Raw genomic sequence first — 22,500 nt, 5'->3', positions numbered from 1 at the left:
TCTACACCTGTTGTGTTCGGCGCATGTGACAAATAAACTTTGATTTGACACAGTGATTGGAAGACAGTTCTACTACTCCACCACCAGGTGGTGGTGTGTGTGTACATGTGAGTTCCACTGACCAGCCATGTTTGATAGTGCTGTCTGAGTGAAGGTGTGTGTGTGGTGCTGAACTCACTGGTTCGGTCTTGGTTCTTCTCGTCATTGCTGCTCTGGCCCAGAGCACTGATCCAGCGAGCACGCTCATTCCTGTTGGACAGACAAACATCATTTTACAACACTTTTCCTCTTACATATTAATGAGTAATTTAGCACCATAACAACATAGAAAGTCATGTGGTCGACATGGAGGTTTATAATATCACTGCAGTCTTGCAGGAAAAAACACAACTTCAGTTTGCCTTTCCGCTAGCTGATCGTATCAACACACCCTGTTTCAGGAAACTAATATTTCAGTCATTAAGCAGACAACCTTTTCTTTCAGAGCGACATAGGATACAACCCAGAGGACAAGCTGGGGAAGTACTGCGATTACAACCTCCCAGCATCACACCACGACCTCCCAGCATCACACCACGACCTCCCAGCATCACACCACGACCTCCCAGCATCACACCACGACCTCCCAGCATCACACCACGACCTCCCAGCATCACACCACGACCTCCCAGCATCACACCACGAACTCACAGCATCACACCACGACCTCACAGCACCACAACCTCCCAACATCACACCACGACCTCACAGCACCACAACCTCCCAACATCACACCACGACCTCACAGCACCACAACCTCCCAACATCACACCACGACCCCCAGCATCACACCACGACCTCCCAGCATCACACCACGAACTCACATTTACATTTACATTTAAGTCATTTAGCAGACGCTCTTATCCAGAGCGACTTACAAATTGGTGCATTCACCCTATGACATCCAGTGGAACAGTCACTTTACAATAGTGCATCTAAAACTTAAGGGGGGGGGGGAGGGGGGGTGAGAGGGATTACTTATCCTATCCTAGGTATTCCACAGCATCACACCATGACCTCCCAGCACCACAACTTCCCAGCATCACACCACGACCTCACAGCATCACACCACGACCTCCCAGCATCACACCACGACCTCACAGCATCACACCACGACCCCCCAGCATCACACCACGACCCCCCAGCATCACACCACGACCTCCCAGCATCACACCACGACCTCCCAGCATCACACCACGACCTCACAGCACCACACCACGACCTCACAGCACCACAACCTCCCAGCATCACACCACGACCTCACAGCACCACAACCTCCCAGCATCACACCATGACCTCACAGCACCACACCACGACCTCACAGCACCACAACCTCCCAGCATCACACCACGACCTCACAGCACCACAACCTCCCAGCATCACACCACGACCTCACAGCACCACACCACGACCTCCCAGCATCACACCACAAACTCCCAGCATCACACCACGACCTCCCAGCATCACACCACGACCGCCCAGCATCACACCACGACCCCCCAGCATCACACCACGACCTCCCAGCACCACACCACGACCTCCAAGCACCATACCACGACCTCCCAGCACCACACCACGACCTCCCAGCACCATACCACGACCTCACGGCACCACACCACGACCTCACAGTATCACACCACGACCTCACAGCATCACACCACGACCTCACAGCACCACACCACGACCTCACAGCATCACACCACGACCTCACAGCATCACACCACGACCTCACAGCATCACACCACGACCTCACAGCATCGCAAACAACAACCACCTCACAGCATCACACCACAACCTCACAGCATCACACCACAACCTCACAGCATCACACCACGACCTCACAGCATCACACCACGACCTCACAGCATCACTCCACGACCTCACAGCATCACACCACGACCTCACAGCATCACACCACGACCTCACAGCATCGCAAACAACAACCACCTCACAGCATCAGACAACAACCACCTCACAGCATCAGACCACAACCACCTCACAGCATCGCAAACAACAACGACCACACACAGCATCGCAAACAACAACCACCTCACAGCATCGCAAACAACAACGACCACACACAGCATCGCAAACAACAACCACCACACAGAATTGCAAACAACAACCACCTCACAGCATCGCAAACAACAACCACCTCACAGCATCAGACAACAACCACCTCACAGCATCAGACAACAGCCACCTCACAGCATCAGACAACAGCCACCTCACAGCATCAGACAACAACCACCTCACAGCATCAGACAACAGCCACCTCACAGCATCAGACAACAACCACCTCACAGCATCAGACAACAACCACCTCACAGCATCAGACAACAGCCACCTCACAGCATCAGACAACAACCACCTCACAGCATCACAAAGTAGTGGACTGATGACACCGCTCTCATTATGTCCTTTGTTTCTGATTCAATTCACTTAGAATAAGATGAACAACAGTCAGTCATGGTTGTTGAAACACACAATACACAGAGAGGAAGTCAATACACCCCACACTATACACAGAGAGGAAGTCAATACACCCCACACTATACACAGACAGGAAGTCAATACACCCCACACTATACACAGAGAGGAAGTCAATACACCACACACTATACACAGAGAGGAAGTCAATACACCACACACTATACACAGACAGGAAGTCAATACACCACACACTATACACAGAGAGGAAGTCAATACACCCAACACTATCCACAGACAGGAAGTCAATACACCACACACTATCCACAGAGAGGAAGTCAATACACCCCACACTATACACAGACAGGTAGTCAATACCCCCCCACACTATCCACAGAGAGGAAGTCAATACACCCCACACTATCCACAGACAGGAAGTCAATACACCCCACACTATCCACAGAGAGGAAGTCAATACCGCCCACACTATCCACAGAGAGGAAGTCAATACCCCCTACACTATCCACAGAGAGGAAGTCAATACCCCCCACACTATCCACAGAGAGGAAGTCAATACCCCCCACACTATCCACAGAGAGGAAGTCAATACACCCCACACTATACACAGACAGGAAGAAAACAGCTTTATTAGTCCACTAAGGGAGAAATGTGCATGTTGTTATCCCTCTCTCATCCCCCTCGCAGTCCTCTCCCAGCCCTCTCACCCCCTTCCCTCCCAGTAATCTCCCGCCCCTCTCCCTCCCAGTCCTTGTCCGTGAGAGAGAGAGAGAGAGAGAGAGAGAGGGAGAACAGAGGTGTTTTGATTCAGTTGAACAGGGACAGAGGCTAATTCACAGGAAAGGAACAGAATAGCTTTTGGTTTGTGTCTCTGGTGAATGGGAGGAGGGACACAGGTCAGGTTTCACCAGGTAACTCTACCTGCCACCTCACCTGCCCACACCAAGGAGGGAAAGAAAAGACAGATTTAGAGAAAGGAAGAAAGAATGAAAGAAAAAGCCGGAAAAAAAGGTAGAATATAGTGATTCATAGAGAAAGAGTGAGCTAGATTGACGGATAGAGGGAAAAAGCCTGTGTGGGATGAGACTGAAACATAACGGGAGGGAGATGGGGTAGAGGGGTACAGTCTCTGTCTCACCCCTTCACCCTTCACAGTCAGCCAGGACCAGTCTCTGTCTGACCCCTTCACAGCCAGCCAGGACCAGTCTGTCTCACCCCTTCACCGTGCACAGCCAGGACCAGTCTCTGTCTCACCCCTTCACCCTTCACAGTCAGCCAGGACCAGTCTCTGTCTCACCCTTTCACCGTGCACAGCCAGCCAGGACCAGTCTCTGTCTCACCCCTTCACAGCCAGCCAGGACCAGTCTCTGTCTCACCCCTTCACCCTGCACAGCCAGCCAGGACCAGTCTCTGTCTCACCCCTTCACAGCCAGCCAGGACCAGTCTCTGTCTCACCCCTTCACCCTGCACAGCCAGCCAGGACCAGTCTCTGTCTCACTCCTTCACAGCCAGCCAAGACCAGTCTCTGTCTCACCCCTTCACAGCCAGCCAGGACCAGTCTCTGTCTCACCCCTTCACAGCCAGCCAGGACCATCTCTGTCTCACCCCTTCACAGCCAGCCAGGACCAGTCTCTGTCTCACCCCTTCACAGTCAGCCAGGACCAGTTGACTCAGAGCCTGCGGCACAAAGTGCACCACATTGACTTTAACCAGGCCTCAAATGGTGAAACGTAGTGCTGTATATAGGGAAAAGGGTGCACTTTGGGTTGCACACACAGACTCAGAGATACTGACCCAGAACCCACCACAGGTCAGACCAGGCAGAGTGAATGGAGTCTGTGTGGAGAATCTGAACAAAGAGCTCCATGAATCAGACTTCCATCATTCCATTATTCTGTTTCCCATTCCAGTTCTGTTCCAGCTTAATCCGGGAATCACCCCCCTCCCCCCAAAACACAGTGTCAGCCCCTAACTGTCCAGGACAGCAATTTCATGTCTCAACATTCTATAAATCTGCTCATATAGCCTGAATAATCGTTCACAATTAATGTAACTCAATAGTTGGTAAAAACGGTGTAATTAATAGACTATTTCCCTTGCACAGTTTTAACGACTCTCTAAAAAATGGTGTTCAAATGCAGAATGTAAGGGTCGTCTCTACCGTTATCACCCTGGTGAGGTCCACTGTTACGTAGCGGTCGTCTCTACCGTTATCACCCTGGTGAGGTCACCTGTTACGTAGCGGTCGTCTCTACCATTATCACCCTGGTGAGGTCACCTGCTACGTAGCGGTCACCTGCTACGTAGGGGTCGTCTCTACCGTTATCACCCTGGTGAGGTCACCTGCTACGTAGCAGTCGGCTCTACCGTTATCACCCTGGTGAAGTCACCTGCTACGTAGGGTTCGTCTCTACCGTTATCACCCTGGTGAGGAAACCTGCTACGTAGGGTTAGTCTTTACCGTTATCACCCTGGTGAGGAAACCTGCTACGTAGCGGTCGTCTCTACCGTTATCACCCTGGTGAGGTCACCTGCTACATAGTGGTCGTCTCTACCGTTATCACCCTGGTGAGATCACCTGCTACGTAGGGTTCGTCTCTACCGTTATCACCCTGGTGAGATCACCTGCTACGTAGAGTTAGTCTCTACCGTTATCACCCTGGTGAGGTCACCTGCTACGTAGAGTTAGTCTCTACCGTTATCACCCTGGTGAGGTCACCTGCTACGTAGAGTTATCTCTACCGTTATCACCCTGGTGAGGTCACCTGTTATGTAGCGGTCACCTGCTACGTAGTGGTCGTCTCTACCGTTATCACCCTGGTGAGGTCACCTGTTATGTAGCGGTCACCTGCTACGTAGTGGTCGTCTCTACCGTTATCACCCTGGTGAGGTCATCTGCTACGTAGTGGTCGTCTCTACCGTTATCACCCTGGTGAGGTCACCTGCTACGTAGTTAGTCTCTACCATTTTCACCCTGGTGAGGTCACCTGTACTAAAGCCATCTTGGTCAGCTGCTAAACCACATACTGTGTCCTGTGGTCCTGTGGTCCGTGTCCTGTGGTCCTGTGGTCCGCGTCCGGTGGTCCGTGTCTTGTGGTCTGTGTCCTGTGGTCCGTGTCCTGTAGTCCATGTCCTGTGGTCCGCGTCCGGTGGTCCGTGTCCTGTGGTCCTGTGGTCCGCGTCCGGTGGTCCGTGTCCTGTGGTCCGTGTCCTGTGGTCCGTGTCCTGTGGTCCGTGTCCTGTAGTCCTGTGGTCCGTGTCCTGTGGTCCACGTCCTGTGGTCCGTGTCCTGTGGTCCGTGTCCTGTGGTCCGTGTCCTGTGGTCCTGTGGTCCCTGTCCGGTGGTCCGTGTCCTGTGGTCCGTGTCCTGTGGTCCGTGTTCTGTGGTCCTGTGGTCCCTGTCCGGTGGTCCGTGACCTGTGGTCCGTGTCCTGTAGTCCTGTGGTCCATGTCCTGTGGTCCGTGTCCTGTGGTCCGTGTCCTGTGGTCCGTGTCCTGTGGTCCGTGTCCTGTGAACCTGTGGTCCGTGTCCTGTGGTCCTGTGGTCCGTGTCCTGTGGTCCGTGTCCTGTGGTCGTGTGGTCCGTGTCCTGTGAACCTGTGGTCCGTGTCCTGTGGTCCTGTGGTCCTGTGGTCCGTGTCCTGTGGTCCGTGTCCTGTGGTCCTGTGGTCCGTGTCCTGTGGTCGTGTGGTCCGTGTCCTGTAGTCCTGTGGTCCGTGTCCTGTGGTCCTGTGGTCCGTGTGCTGTGGTCCTGTGGTCCGTGTCCTGTGGTCCTGTGGTCCGTGTCCTGTGGTCCGTGTCCTGTGGTCCGTGTCCTGTGGTCTGTGTCCTGTGGTTCGTGTCCCGTGGTCCGTGTCCTGTGGTCCTGTGGTCCGTGTCCTGTGAACCTGTGGTCCGTGTCCTGTGGTCCTGTGGTCCTGTGGTCCGTGTCCTGTGGTCCATGTCCTGTGGTCCTGTGGTCCGTGTGCTGTGGTCCTGTGGTCCTGTGGTCCGTGTCCTGTGGTCCGTGTCCTGTGGTCCTGTGGTCCGTGTCCTGTAGTCCTGTGGTCCGTGTCCTGTGGTCCTGTGGTCCGTGTCCTGTCGTCCTGTGGTCCGTGTCCTGTGGTCCGTGTCCTGTAGTCCTGTGGTCCGTGTCCTGTGGTCCTGTGGTCCGTGTCCTGTGGTCCGTGTCCTGTGGTCCGTGTCCTGTAGTCCTGTGGTCCGTGTCCTGTGGTCCTGTGGTCCGTGTCCTGTGAACCTGTGGTCCGTGTCCTGTGGTCCTGTGGTCCGTGTCCTGTAGTCCTGTGGTCCGTGTCCTGTGGTCCTGTGGTCCGTGTCCTGTGAACCTGTGGTCCGTGTCCTGTGGTCCTGTGGTCCGTGTCCTGTGAACCTGTGGTCCGTGTCCTGTGGTCCTGTGGTCCGTGTCCTGTAGTCCTGTGGTCCGTGTCCTGTAGTCCTGTGGTCCGTGTCCTGTAGTCCTGTGGTCCGTGTCCTGTGAACCTGTGGTCCGTGTCCTGTGGTCCTGTGGTCCGTGTCCTGTGGTCCGTGTCCTGTGGTCCGTGTCCTGTGGTCCGTGTCCTGTGGTCCGTGTCCTGTGGTCATTTCCCTGTCGGAGGCTCAATAGCACCACAACTATCATTCAGGACATTCTCCACGGTCAAGCATTCTTCAGGACTGTGATTGGACGGTCCCAGGTGGTCGATGTGACCACAAATACACTCTTATCTATCCGGGTCACAGTGAATGTAAACTGTGATGGTGTGTTAACTCGGGTTCAGGGACTGAGGGAGATACACAGGGTTCCTTGGTTGCCCTCAGGAGAACCTGTACTGAGTCATGACACTCTGGAGGTCAGGAGAGAAGACACACCGGTGTGTGTCTCTGAGTGACTGAATGTTTGCATGGCTGTCTGAGTCTAAGGGAGACATGTGGGAATGACATCTGTTCACTGCTGGTCTTGGCAGTTGGACGCACACACACACGTTGTGCAGCGTTCCCACCATAAAACATGCCAGCTGAGGTATCAGGACGATTAATACACACGCTCGTTTATTAGTAAAGGCACCAACACACACGGCTCCTGAGTATCGCAGCTGTTAAAGGGGCGTCACTACAGTCCCTGGTTTGAATCCAGGTTGCATCACATCCGGCTGTAATTGGGAGTCCCATAGGGGGGAACACCATTGGTCCAGGGTCGTGTGGGTTTGGCCGGGGAAGGGGGGAGACCGTCATTGTAAATACGATTTTCTTCTTTACCGACCTGCCTGGTTAAAACAAGGTTAAATAAATGAATACATTCCTGTTGGAACACACACAGGTATCATATGTGTGGGAAGGGATGCACAGACCCTCAAGCTCTCTCTGTGTGTGGTTGAGGCTGACACACACACAGGTAGAGACAAGCATGAATGATGGCTTCCTGTGCTCTCTCTCTCTCTCTCTCTCTCTCTCTCTCTCTCTCTCTCTCTCTCTCTCTCTCTCTCTCTCTCTCTCTCTCTCTCTCTCTCTCTCTCTCTCTCTCTCTCTCTCTCTCTCTCTCTCTCTCTCTCTCTCTCTCTCTCTCTCTCTCTCTCTCTCTCTCTCTCTCTCTCTCTCTCTCTCTCTCTCTCTCTCTCTCTCTCTCTCTTTCTCTCATAAGGACAACATAGAGGACTGGATAACGGGGGGTAAAGAGAGAGAGAAGAGCGGCGAGAGAGGGATGAAGGGGAACGAGGGGTTAGTGTGTGAATCGTGGGAACATGCCAACTCAACAACAGGTTTCCTGCTAGGCAACCAATGCTAGGCAACCAATGAAACAATGGCTGGTTGCCGGGGACTCGCTAGTCCAGTGAGTGAGGGGCAACTGCTGTCTCACAGACACACACACACATACTATTATTAAGTCATTACATTACAGCAGGGGTCCTGACCCACGCTCTTAGAGGGGGAAATCTGGGGGCTTTCCAAACAGACACACACACACTGCAAGCAGGCAGGCCTCTGTGAAGAGACACTCAGGGAGAGGGGGAGCCAGGTTAATGCAGCTGACTGGGCAGCATGAGTCAGGGCATGGCATGTGGTAGCAAGCATATAGCCTGGAAAAACCCTCCAGTCAGTCACACAAGATACTGAATACAGACAGAGTCTGCAAGGCATTCTAGTTGTTATGGATACGTTTAGCTAAGATAGGTATTGGATGAAGATAATGTTATGTTTATGCTAGGATCTGTAGAGAATGTGTTTAGAAAAAGAGGTTAACCTAAACAGATAGAGGAATGAGGGAGATCTGGCCTTGTATGTGTGTGTGTGTGTGTGTGTGTGTGTGTGTGTGTGTGTGTGTGTGTGTGTGTGTGTGTGTGTGTGTGTGTGTGTGTGTGTGTGTGTGTGTGTGTGTGTGTGTGTGTGTGTGTGTGTGTGTGTGTGTGTGTGTGTGTGTGTACACCTGCATGTAAGCACTCCCTATTCGCTGACAAAGGAAGTGAACACGTCCTTTATATGGAGGCCAGTGAAAAGCACAGACAGACAGACAGACAGACAGACAGACAGACAGACAGACAGACAGACAGACAGACAGACAGACAGACAGACAGACAGACAGACAGACAGACAGACAGACAGACAGACAGACAGACAGACAGACAGACAGACAGACAGACAGACAGACAGACAGACAGACAGACAGACAGACAGACAGACAGACAGACAGACAGACAGACAGACAGACAGACAGACAGACAGACAGACAGACAGACAGACAGACAGACAGACAGACAGACAGACAGACAGACAGACAGACAGACAGACAGACAGACAGACAGACAGACAGACAGACAGACAGACAGACAGACAAGCCTAACACTACTAGAATCTGAAGTCAAATGTCTGTTTGTTGATGATCTGGTGCTTCTGTCACCAACCAAGGAGGGCCATGTGTGACAAACACCAAATTGAGACTCTACATGCAGAATTCGGCAAAAATATCCTCCGTGTACAACGTAGAACACCAAATAATGCAGAGCAGAAATAAGCCGATACCCACTAATTATCAAAATCCAGAAAAGAGCCGTTAAATTCTACAACCACCTAAAAAGGAATCTATTCCCAAACCTTCCATAACAAAGACATCACCTACAGAGAGATGAAACTGGAGAAGAGTCCCCTAAGCAAGCTGGTCCTGGGGCTCTGTTCACAAACACACCCCACAGAGCCCCAGGACAACAGCACAATTAGACCCAACCAAATCATGAGAAAACAAAAAGATAATTACTTGACACATTGGAAAGAATTAACAAAAACACAGAGCAAACTAGAATACTATTTGGCCCTAAACAGAGAATACACAGTGGCAGAATACCTGACCACTGTGACTGACCCAACATTAAGGAAAGCTTTGACTATGTACAGACTCAGTGAGCATAGCCTTGCTATTGAGAAAGGCCGCCGTAGGCAGACATGGCTCTCAAGAGAAGACAGGCTATGTGCTCACTGCCCACAAAATGAAGTGGAAACTGAGCTGCACTTCCTAACCTCCTGTCCAATGTATGACCATATTAGAGACATATTTCCCTCATATTACACAGACCCACAAAGAATTCGAAAAACAAATACAGTTTTGATAAACTCCCATATCTACTGGGTGAAATACCACAGTGTGACATCACAGCAGCAAGATGTGTGACCTGTTGCCACAAGAAAAGGGCAACCAGTGAAGAACAAACACCATTCTAAATAAAACCCACATTTATGCTTATTTATTTTCCCTTGTGTACTTTAACCATTTGGACATTGTTAAAATGGGGCGGCAGGGTAGCCTAGTGGTTAGAGTGGAGGGGCGGCAGGGTAGCCTAGTGGTTAGAGTGTTGGAATAGTAACCGGAAGGTTGCAAGTTCAAACCCCCGAGCTGACAAGGTACAAATCTGTCGTTCTGCCCCTGAACAGGCAGTTAACCCACTGTTCCCCAGTAGGCCGTCATTGAAAACAAGAATTTGTTCTTAACTGACTTGCCTAGTTAAAGAAAGGAAAAATAAAAACACTATATATAATATGACTGTAATATTATTTTGGAACTTCTGTGAGTGCAATGTCCACCTTTTACTGTTTGTTTCACTTTTGTTTATTGTCTATTTCACGTGCTTTGGCAATGTAAACATGTGTTTCCCATGACAATAAAGCCTCTTGAATTGAATTGAGAGAGAGAAAGTTCACAAATAAAAAATGACTTAAAAGATGACTCAACTTCAGTAGAGTGTACAAGTGTCAAAAACTCAACTCACTGCATTCTCCATGACCATACAGAGGCCCCGAGCTACTATCTTACATTATACAATGGGTCTGGGTGATAAAACTACTGCCCAAAATAGGCTGCTACATCATTGGAATATGATTCCCTATACAGACAGTGTTTGCTGAGGGGGAAATGATTCCATTAGAGCCATAAATATGTCAACTCAGATGTTTTCTACCTACTGTAGGTGATGTGTTTGGGTAAACATTACCCCAAAGGACTTAGACAACAGAGTAGAGAGGGTTAATGGTGGCTGGAAACGCTGATATCAGGGGACTTTGATCAGTGTGTGTGTGGGTCTTAGTGAGAGAGCGAGAAAGAGAGGGAGACAGAGAGAGACAGAGAGAGAGAGACAGAGAGAGAAAAGTGGGCTCTATAAACTCAGAGTAGACTTTGATCTGAGTGACTTGTGCGCACACACACACACACACACACACACACACACACACACACACACACACACACACACACACACACACACACACACACACACACACACACACACACACACACACACACACACACACACACACACACACACACACACACACACTAAACACACACTCAAGGCATTGTGGGATTGAAAAAGCCCATCCCACTAGATGTATTCACTGAGGTAGATACAGTTAAAGTCAGAAGTGTACATACACCTTAGCCAAATACATTTAAACTCAGTTGATCAACATTTCTGACATTTGATCCCAGTAAAAATCCCTGTCTTGTTCAGTTAGGATCACCACTTTATTTTAGGAATGTGAAATGTCAGAATAATAGTAGAGAGAATTATGTATTTCAGCTTTTATTTCTTTCATCACATTCCCAGTGGGTCAGACGTTTACATACACTCAATTAGTATTTGGTAGCATTGCCTTTAAATTATTTAACTTGTGTCAAACGTTTTGGGTTGCCTTCCACAAGCTTCCCACAATAAGTTGGGTGAATTTTGGCCCATTCCTCCTGACAGAGCTGGTGTAACTGAGTCAGGTTTGTAGGCCTCCTTGCTCACACACGCTTCTTCAGTTCTGCCCACACATTTTCTATAGGATTGAGGCCAGGGCTTTGTGATGGCCACTCCAATACCTTGACCTATTTTGCCACAACTTTGGAAGTATGCTTGGGCTCATTGACCAAGCTTTAACTTCCTGACTGATGTCTTGAGATGTTGATTCAATATATCCACATAATTTCCTCCCTCATGATGCAATCTATCTTGTGAAGTGCACCAGTCCCTCCTACAGCAAAGCACCCTCACAACATGACGCTACCACCCCCGTGCTTCACGGTTGGGATGGTGTTCTTCAGCTTGCAAGCTTCCCCCTTTTTCCTCCAAACATAACAATGGTCGTTATTGCCAAACAGTTCTATTTCTGTTTCATCAGACCAGAGGACATTTCTCCAAAAAGTACCATCTTTGGCCCCATGTGCAGTTGCAAACCGTAGTTTGGCTTTTTTATGGCGGTTTTGAAGCAGTGGCTTCTTCCTTGCAGAGCGGCCTTTCAGGTTATGTTGATATAGGACTCGTTTTACTGTGGATATAGATACTTTTGTACCTGTTTCCTCCAGCATCTTCACAAGGTCCTTTGCTGTTGTTCTGGGATTGATTTCTACTTTTCGCACCAAAGTACGTTAATCTCTAGTCATACACAAAGTAGATGTCCTAACCAACTTGCCAAAACTATAGTTTGTTAACAAGACATTTGTGAAGTGGTTGAAAAAATAGTTAATGACTCCAACTGTATAAAACTTCTGACTTCAACTGTATATAAAGAAACCTGTTCCTGATGGGACACACACTCCCAGAGCACCCCATATTAGACCCAAGTATTCAGTGAATAGGAAAGAATGAAGAAAAGAGACAGATCATTAAGGACTCAGATAGGGCCCAGCTCAGAGAGAGATAGAGGACCCAGCTCAGAGAGAGACAGAGAGAGAGAGAGGACCCAGATAGGACGCAGCTCAGAGAGAGATCACAGATAGAGGACCCAGCTCAGAGAGAGAGAGACAGAGAGAGAGGACCCAGATAGGACCCAGCTCAGAGAGAGAGAGAGAGAGAGAGAGAGACCCAGATAGGACGCAGCTCAGAGAGAGATAGAGGACCCAGCTCAGAGAGAGAGACAGAGAGAGAGGACCCAGATAGGACCCAGCTCAGAGAGAGATCACAGATAGAGGACCCAGCTCAGAGAGAGAGAGACAGAGAGAGAGGACCCAGATAGGACCCAGCTCAGAGAGAGAGAGAGAGAGAAAGAGAGGACCCAGATAGGACGCAGCTCAGAGAGAGATAGAGGACCCAGCTCAGAGAGAGAGATAGAGAGAGAGGACCCAGATAGGACCCAGCTCAGAGAGAGAGGACCCAGCTCAGAGAGAGATCACAGATAGGACCCAGCTCAGAGAGAGATCACAGATAGGACCCAGCTCAGAGAGAGATCACAGATAGGACCCAGCTCAGAGAGAGATCACAGATAGGACCCAGCTCAGAGAGAGATCACAGATAGGACCCATCTCAGAGAGAGATCACAGATAGGACCCAGCTCAGAGAGAGATCACAGATAGGACCCAGCTCAGAGAGAGATCACAGATAGGACCCAGCTCAGAGAGAGATCACAGATAGGACCCAGCACGGAGAGAGATCACAGATAGGACCCAGCACGGAGAGAGATAGATAGGACCCAGCACGGAGAGAGATCACAGATAGGACCCAGCACGGAGAGAGATAGATAGGACCCAGCTCAGAGAGAGATCACAGATAGGACCCAGCTCAGAGAGAGATAGAGAGGACCCAGCTCAGAGAGAGATCACAGATAGGACCCAGCACGGAGAGAGATCACAGATAGGACCCAGCTCAGAGAGAGATCACAGATAGGACCCAGCACGGAGAGAGATCACAGATAGGACCCAGCACGGAGAGAGATCACAGATAGGACCCAGCACGGAGAGAGATCACAGATAGGACCCAGCTCAGAAAGAGATAGATAGGACCCAGCACGGAGAGAGATCACAGATAGGACCCAGCTCAGAGAGAGATCACAGATAGGACCCAGCTCAGAGAGAGATCACAGATAGGACCCAGCTCAGAAAGAGATAGATAGGACCCAGCACGGAGAGAGATCACAGATAGGACCCAGCTCAGAGAGAGATCACAGATAGGACCCAGCTCAGAGAGAGATCACAGATAGGACCCAGCTCAGAGAGAGATCACAGATAGGACCCAGCTCAGAGAGAGATCACAGATAGGACCCAGCTCAGAGAGAGATCACAGATAGGACCCAGCTCAGAGAGAGATCACAGATAGGACCCATCTCAGAGAGAGATCACAGATAGGACCCAGCTCAGAGAGAGATCACAGATAGGACCCAGCTCAGAGAGAGATCACAGATAGGACCCAGCTCAGAGAGAGATCACAGATAGGACCCAGCTCAGAGAGAGATCACAGATAGGACCCAGCTCAGAGAGAGATCACAGATAGGACCCAGCACGGAGAGAGATCACAGATAGGACCCAGCGCGGAGAGAGATCACAGATAGGACCCAGCACGGAGAGAGATCACAGATAGGACCCAGCACGGAGAGAGATAGATAGGACCCAGCACGGAGAGAGATCACAGATAGGACCCAGCACGGAGAGAGATAGATAGGACCCAGCTCAGAGAGAGATCACAGATAGGACCCAGCACGGAGAGAGATCACAGATAGGACCCAGCACGGAGAGAGATCACAGATAGGACCCAGCTCAGAGAGAGATAGAGAGGACCCAGCTCAGAGAGAGATCACAGATAGGTCCCAGCACGGAGAGAGATCACAGATAGGACCCAGCTCAGAGAGAGATCACAGATAGGACCCAGCACGGAGAGAGATCACAGATAGGACCCAGCACGGAGAGAGATCACAGATAGGACCCAGCTCAGAGAGAGATCACAGATAGGACCCAGCACGGAGAGAGATCACAGATAGGACCCAGCACGGAGAGAGATAGATAGGACCCAGCACGGAGAGAGATCACAGATAGGACCCAGCTCAGAAAGAGATAGATAGGACCCAGCACGGAGAGAGATCACAGATAGGACCCAGCTCAGAGAGAGATCACAGATAGGACCCAGCTCAGAGAGAGATCACAGATAGGACCCAGCTCAGAAAGAGATAGATAGGACCCAGCACGGAGAGAGATCACAGATAGGACCCAGCTCAGAGAGAGATCACAGATAGGACCCAGCTCAGAGAGAGATCACAGATAGGACCCAGCTCAGAGAGAGATCACAGATAGGACCCAGCTCAGAGAGAGATCACAGATAGGACCCAGCTCAGAGAGAGATCACAGATAGGACCCAGCTCAGAGAGAGATCACAGATAGGACCCATCTCAGAGAGAGATCACAGATAGGACCCAGCTCAGAGAGAGATCACAGATAGGACCCAGCTCAGAGAGAGATCACAGATAGGACCCAGCTCAGAGAGAGATCACAGATAGGACCCAGCTCAGAGAGAGATCACAGATAGGACCCAGCACGGAGAGAGATCACAGATAGGACCCAGCTCAGAGAGAGATAGAGAGGACCCAGCTCAGAGAGAGATAGAGAGGACCCAGCTCAGAGAGAGATCACAGATAGGACCCAGCACGGAGAGAGATCACAGATAGGACCCAGCACGGAGAGAGATCACAGATAGGACCCAGCACGGAGAGAGATAGAGAGGACCCAGCTCAGAGAGAGATAGATAGGACCCAGCACGGAGAGAGATCACAGATAGGACCCAGCACGGAGAGAGATCACAGATAGGACCCAGCATGGAGAGAGATCACAGATAGGACCCAGCACGGAGAGAGATCACAGATAGGACCCAGCACGGAGAGAGATCACAGATAGGACCCAGCACGGAGAGAGATAGATAGGACCCAGCACGGAGAGAGATCACAGATAGGACCCAGCTTAGAGAGAGATCACAGATAGGACCCAGCTCAGAGAGAGATCACAGATAGGGCCCAGCTCAGAGAGAGATCACAGATAGGACCCAGCTCAGAGAGAGATCACAGATAGGACCCAGCTCAGAGAGAGATCACAGATAGGACCCAGCTCAGAGAGAGATCACAGATAGGACCCAGCCAGTGTTTAGCCAGTGTTGTACAGTAGAAGGTGACACTTACATTCGCTCCACCCCCAGGACCATGGGCACCTTGTCTCCGGAGTGGTTGCTACGGAAACGCAGGCGGAAGAGGTGGCTGGCCCCAGGCTGCCGTGATGTCAGCATTCCAGCGGTGCTTCTGACGGGTGATAGGTTGACATCCTCGGCCTGGCAGGGTCCCACCCAAATTTGGCCCCTCAGAGCATAGTCTATCACTGTGTAGCTGTCCTCACTGAGGGGGAGAGAGAGAGAGACAAAGAGCGAGAGGGAGGGAGAATGAGAGACAGAGAGCGAGAGGGAGGGAGAATGAGAGAGAGCGCGAGAGGGAGGGAGAATGAGAGACAGAGAGCGAGAGGGAGGGAGAATGAGAGACAGAGAGCGAGAGGGAGGGAGAATGAGAGACAGAGGGAGAATGAGAGAGCGAGCGAGAGGGAGGGAGAATGAGAGACAGAGAGCGAGAGGGAGGGAGAATGAGAGAGAGAGCGAGGGAGAATGAGAGGGAGCGAGAGGGAGGGAGAATGAGAGAGAGAGCGAGAGGGAGGGAGAATGAGAGACAGAGAGCGAGAGGTAGGGAGAATGAGAGACAGAGAGTGAGAGGGAGGGAGAATGAGAGACAGAGAGCGAGAGGGAGGGAGAATGAGAGACAGATTATCAGGTGAGGCAGATGAACCTTTAGCCATATTACAGAGCTGCAGTAGTCTGGTAGCCAGTCAGACCCACAGAGCTGCAGTAGTCTAGTAGCCAGTCAGACCCATAGAACTGCAGTAGTCTAGTAGCCAGTCAGACCCATAGAACTGCAGTAGTCTAGTAGCCAGTCAGACCCATAGAACTGCAGTAGTCTAGTAGCCAGTCAGACCCATAGAACTGCAGTAGTCTAGTAGCCAGTCAGACCCATAGAGCTGCAGTAGTCTGGTAGCCAGTCAGACCCACAGAACTGCAGTAGTCTGGTAGCCAGTCAGACCCATAGAACTGCAGTAGTCTAGTAGCCAGTCAGACCCACAGAGCTGCAATAGTCTGGTAGCCAGTCAGTCCCATAGAGCTGCAGTAGTCTGGTAGCCAGTCAGACCCACAGAGCTCAAACAAACAAAGATGGAAGACTAAGCTTGAAAGAGAGAAGGAAAAAGCAGAGGGAGGGAAGGAAAGGTGAGAGAAAAGAGGAGATGAAGAGGAGAGGAAGAGGAGGGTGAGGATAGAGAAGAGGAGATGAAGAGGAGAGGAAGAGGAGGGTGAGGATAGAGAAGAGGATATGAAGAGGTGAGGGAGAGGAGATGAAGAGGAGATGATGAGAAGAGGAAGAGGAGAGGATGGTGAGGGAGAGAAGATGAAGAAAAGAGGACAGGTTGAGGAAGAGGAGAAGAGGGTGAGAAGAGGAGAGGAAGGGGAGAAGAGGGTGATGAAGAGATGAAGAGGAGAGGAAGGGGAGAAGAGGAGAGGGTGGGGTGGGGGAGAGGCCAGCTGCTGTGTAGTCGTGGTGAGTTGATACACAAGTGTTCCTGTGGGTCTAGGGGTTTCCTGAACAGAGAATCAAATCAAATTGTATGTCACATACACACGGTTAGCAAATGTTAATATGAGCGTGGTGAAATGCTTGTGCTTCTAGTTCTGACCGTGCAGTAATATCTAACAAGTAATCTAACAATTTCACAACAACTACCTTATACACACATGTGTAAAGGAATGAATAAGAATATGTACATATACAGTGCCTTGCGAAAGTATTCGGCCCCCTTGAACTTTGCGACCTTTTGCCACATTTCAGGCTTCAAACATAAAGATATAAAACTGTCTTTTTTTGTGAAGAATCAACAACAAGTGGGACACAATCATGAAGTGGAACGACATTTATTGGATATTTCAAACTTTTTAACAAATCAAAAACTGAAAAATTGGGCGTGCAAAATTATTCAGCCCCTTTACTTTCAGTGCAGCAAACTCTCTCCAGAAGTTCAGTGAGGATCTCTGAAGGATGCAATGTTGACCTAAATGACTAATGATGATAAATACAATCCACCTGTGTGTAATCAAGTCTCCTTATAAATGCACCTGCACTGTGATAGTCTCAGAGGTCCGTTGACCTCTTGCTCCTACCTGGCACGCAGGCGTCCCATCTAGAGCTCTGGAAATGCAAATGCGCTACGCTAAATGCTAATAGTATTAGTTAAAACTCAAACGTTCATTAAAATACACATGCAGGGTATTGAATTAAAGCTACACTCGTTGTGAATCCAGGCAACAAGTCAGATTTTTAAAATGCTTTTCGGTGAAAGCATGAGAAGCTATTATATGATAGCATGTAACACCCCAAAAGACCCGCAGGGGACGTAAACAAAATAATTAGCATAGTCGTCGCTACACAAACCGCACAAATAAAATATAAAACATTCATTACCTTTGACCATCTTCTTTGTTGGCACTCCTAGATGTCCCATAATCACTATTGGGTCTTTTTTTTATTAAATCAGTCCATATATAGCCTAGATATCGTTCTATGTAGACTGCGTGATAAACGGAAAAAAATAGCGTTTCATAACGTCATTTTTTAAAATTCAAAAAGTCGATGATAAACTTTCACAAAACACTTCGAAATACTTTTGTAATGCAACTTTAGGTATTAGTACATGTTAATAAGCGATAAAATTCATCAGAAGGCGATGTAACATCTATAGCTGCTATAGCTGTCGGTCTCGAAAAGATGTCTGGAGAGAGCTCGACCAAAACATCCGGTCGGAGACCGGAGGGAATCGATTCCCTTGATTCGGTTTGACCAAGAATCAAAGCTGAATCAAATGACAAGACTCTAGACATCGTGTGGAAGCTGTAGGCACTGAAACCTCGGCCTCATGTAATTTGGTTCACTTTGAACAATTCCTGGAAGTGGCGCAAGGATATTTATTTCCATTTTCAGTGATCAGATTTTCTTGCACTTTTCGATGAAATGCACATTCTGTTATAGTCACAGCCGTGATTTAACCAGTTTTATAAACGTCTGAGTGTTTTCTATCCACACATACTAATCATATGCATATACTATATTCCTGGCCTGAGTAGCAGGGCGCTGAAATGTTGCGCGATTTTTAACAGAATGTTCAAAAAAGTAGAGGGTCGACTGAAGAGGTTAAAAGCGCAGAGAGCATCATGAAGAACAAGGAACACACCAGGCAGGTCTGTTATGAAGAACTGTTGTGAAGAAGTTTAAAGCCGGATTTGGATACAAAAAGATTTCCCAAGCTTTAAACATCCCAAAGAGCACTGTGCAAGCGATAATATTGAAATGGAAGGAGTATCAGACCACTGCAAATCTGCCGTCCCTCTAAACTTTCAGCTCATACAAGGAGAAGACTGATCAGAGATGCAGCCAAGAGGCCCATGATCACTCTGGATGAACTGCAGAGATCTACAGCTGAGGTGGGAGACTCTGTCCATAGGACAACAATCGTACAAGTCGTATATTGCACAAATCTGGCCTTTATGGAAGAGTGGCAAGAAGAAAGCCATTTCTTAAAGATATCCATAAAAAGTGTCATTTAAAGTTTGCCACAAGCCACCTGGGAGACACGTTAACTGGGTTAACGTTGGCTCTGCACTCCTTGTAGCATGGAGTCCAGGGTTAACGTTGGCTCTGCACTCCCAGTAGCATGGAGTCCAGGGTTAACGTTGGCTCTGCACTCCCAGTAGCATGGAGTCCAGGGTTAACGTTGGCTCTGCACTCCCTGTAGCATGGAGTCCAGGGTTAACGTTGGCTCTGCACTCCCAGTAGCATGGAGTCCAGGGTTAACGTTGGCTCTGCACTCCCAGTAGCATGGAGTCCAGGGTTAACGTTGGCTCTGCACTCCCAGTAGCATGGAGTCCAGGGTTAATGTTGGCTCTGCTCTCCCAGTAGCATGGAGTCCAGGGTTAATGTTGGTTCTGCACTCCCAGTAGCATGGAGTCCAGGGTTAATGTTGGCTCTGCTCTCCCAGTAGCATGGAGTCCAGGGTTAATGTTGGCTCTGCACTCCCAGTAGCATGGAGTCCAGGGTTAATGTTGGCTCTGCTCTCCCAGTAGCATGGAGTCCAGGGTTAATGTTGGCTCTGCTCTCCCAGTAGCATGGAGTCCAGGGTTAATGTTGGCTCTGCACTCCCAGTAGCATGGAGTCCAGGGTTAACGTTGGCTCTGCACTCCCAGTAGCATGGAGTCCAGGGTTAATGTTGGCTCTGCTCTCCCAGTAGCATGGAGTCCAGGGTTAATGTTGGCTCTGCACTCCCAGTAGCATGGAGTCCAGGGTTTTTTATTTTTTTTATTTTATTTCACCTTTATTTAACCAGGTAGGCTAGTTGAGAACAAGTTCTCATTTGCAACTGCGACCTGACCAAGATAAAGCATAGCAGTGTGAACAGACAACACAGAGTTACACATGGAATAAACAATTAACAAGTCAATAACACAGTAGAGAAAAATGGGCAGTCTATATACAATGTGTGCAAAAGGCATGAGGTAGGCGAATAATACAGTTTTGCAGATTAACACTGGAGTGATAAATGATCAGATGGTCATGTACAGGTAGAGATATTGGTGTGCAAAAGAGCAGAAAAATAAATAAATAAAAACAGTATAAAAAACAGTATGGGGATGAGGTAGGTGAAAATGGGTGGGCTATTTTCCTAGACTATGTACAGCTGCAGCGATCGGTTAGCTGCTCGGATAGCTGATGTTTGAAGTTGGTGAGGGAGATAAAAGTCTCCAACTTCAGCGATTTTTGCAATTCGTTCCAGTCACAGGCAGCAGAGTACTGGAACGAAAGGCGGCCAAATGATGTGTTGGCTTTAGGGATGATCAGTGAGATACACCTGCTGGAGCGCGTGCTACGGATGGGTGTTGCCATCGTGACCAGTGAACTGAGATAAGGCGGAGCTTTACCTAGCATGGACTTGTAGATGACCTGGAGCCAGTGGGTCTGGCGACGAATATGTAGTGAGGGCCAGCCGACTAGAGCATACAAGTCGCAGTGGTGGGTGGTATAAGGTGCTTTAGTGACAAAACGGATGGCACTGTGATAGACTGCATCCAGTTTGCTGAGTAGAGTGTTGGAAGCCATTTTGTAGATGACATCGCCGAAGTCGAGGATCGGTAGGATAGTCAGTTTTACTAGGGTAAGCTTGGCAGCGTGAGTGAAGGAGGCTTTGTTGCGGAATAGAAAGCCGACTCTTGATTTGATTTTCGATTGGAGATGTTTGATGTGGGTCTGGAAGGAGAGTTTGCAGTCTAGCCAGACACCTAGGTACTTATAGATGTCCACATATTCAAGGTCGGAACCATCCAGGGTGGTGATGCTAGTCGGGCATGCGGGTGCAGGCAGCGATCGGTTGAAAAGCATGCATTTGGTTTTACTCGCGTTTAAGTCCAGGGTTAACGTTGGCTCTGCACTCCCAGTAGCATGGGGTCCAGGGTTAACGTTGGCTCTGCACTCCCAGTAGCATGGAGTCCAGGGTTAACATTGGCTCTGCTCTCCCAGTAGCATGGAGTCCAGGGTTAACGTTGGCTCTGCACTCCCAGTAGCATGGAGTCCAGGGTTAACGTTGGCTCTGCACTCCCAGTAGCATGGAGTCCAGGGTTAACATTGGCTCTGCTCTCCCAGTAGCATGGAGTCCAGGGTTAACGTTGGCTCTGCACTCCCAGTAGCATGGAGTCCAGGGTTAACGTTGGCTCTGCACTCCCAGTAGCATGGAGTCCAGGGTTAACGTTGGCTCTGCACTCCCTGCTCTACTGTTGGCCTAATGTACCGTGACCTAGATTCCAATTAGTCTAGCCAGTGCTTTTATTTCTGATCATGCAGAGAAAGAGAAATAGAAAGAGAGAAACCGATAGGGAGAGAAAGAGAGGAATAGTAACATGCCACAGCAGAACCGATTCCACACCAACACGTATCCAAATAGTCCCAGTCCTGGAAACCACTGAAGCTGCTTTGGATCAAATTCCCAGAAAGAAAAAAGGTTTCAGTCATTTAGACAGAACGCGACAGAATGATCCGTGACACAGCTGGAGATGAAAAAAAAGGAGATTTGGGGGAATGAGAAGCACACCCACGAATTAATGAGAGCCATCTGGTTTCCAGGAAGTCATACTGTATTGACGGAGCGCAGAATGTTCCTGAAATATTTTTGTTGTTGTTGGGGGGAGGTAAAACAAGCTTCCGTTCTGATCCTGCTGACAATGTGCAGATCCATAGGCTCAGTACTGATACACAGACACATGTACAGACACACACACAGATTGTGAGCACACCAACAGAGACAGGTTTGTATGATCAGCCAGGCCGTTACACTTGTGCTAAAGGTTCCACTGCTTCTTCCAGTAGTTGACCTCACAGTTGAACTGACTGAAATAGTTTTATTTTCCTTACTAAGAGCTATCATGAGTACCTTCCCTCTAATAAATCAACCAGGTAGAGCCTGCCAGAAATGGTCCCATATCTTCTGAGAAATTGAAAGATAAAAACAAAAAGGCACACCCTGTTACTGGAGCCCCGTGGCTACACCTCCACTGTCACCACGCTGGGACAGGGTGCTGAGGTGTGTTCTGGGAAACGGCCCATACTCCAAAGTCACACTTGACTCATACCAGAGAGACAACACACATGAACACAGAGTTTCCCGCACATAACTCTGTCGCAACGACCTACAGA

At 49.4% G+C, this 22,500-nt stretch overlaps 1 protein-coding gene across 3 annotated transcripts in view; it reads right to left on the bottom strand.

Annotated features, from left to right (window-relative positions):
• LOC123992499 (rho guanine nucleotide exchange factor 26-like) overlaps positions 1-22,500 on the bottom strand; it is an 88,358-nt gene that overhangs the window by 8,855 nt on the left and 57,003 nt on the right. The window contains exons 12-13 of one of the 3 annotated variants that reach the window (XM_046293687.1): positions 15,862-16,071; positions 179-249 (exon numbers count right to left, since the gene is read on the bottom strand). In XM_046293687.1, the coding sequence (XP_046149643.1) occupies positions 179-249; positions 15,862-16,071 (281 nt within the window). Of the gene's footprint in view, positions 1-178; positions 250-15,861; positions 16,072-16,399; positions 16,942-22,500 lie in introns of those variants that run through there. The other 2 variants (XM_046293688.1, XM_046293689.1) reach the window with 2 other exon arrangements.

The sequence above is a fragment of the Oncorhynchus gorbuscha genome, linkage group LG13 (genome assembly GCF_021184085.1).
Source record: "Oncorhynchus gorbuscha isolate QuinsamMale2020 ecotype Even-year linkage group LG13, OgorEven_v1.0, whole genome shotgun sequence".
In the NCBI taxonomy this organism is placed as follows: Eukaryota; Metazoa; Chordata; class Actinopteri; order Salmoniformes; family Salmonidae; genus Oncorhynchus; species Oncorhynchus gorbuscha.
The sequence above is the reverse complement of the archived record's forward strand: the minus strand, read 5'-3'. Positions and strand labels throughout refer to the sequence as shown.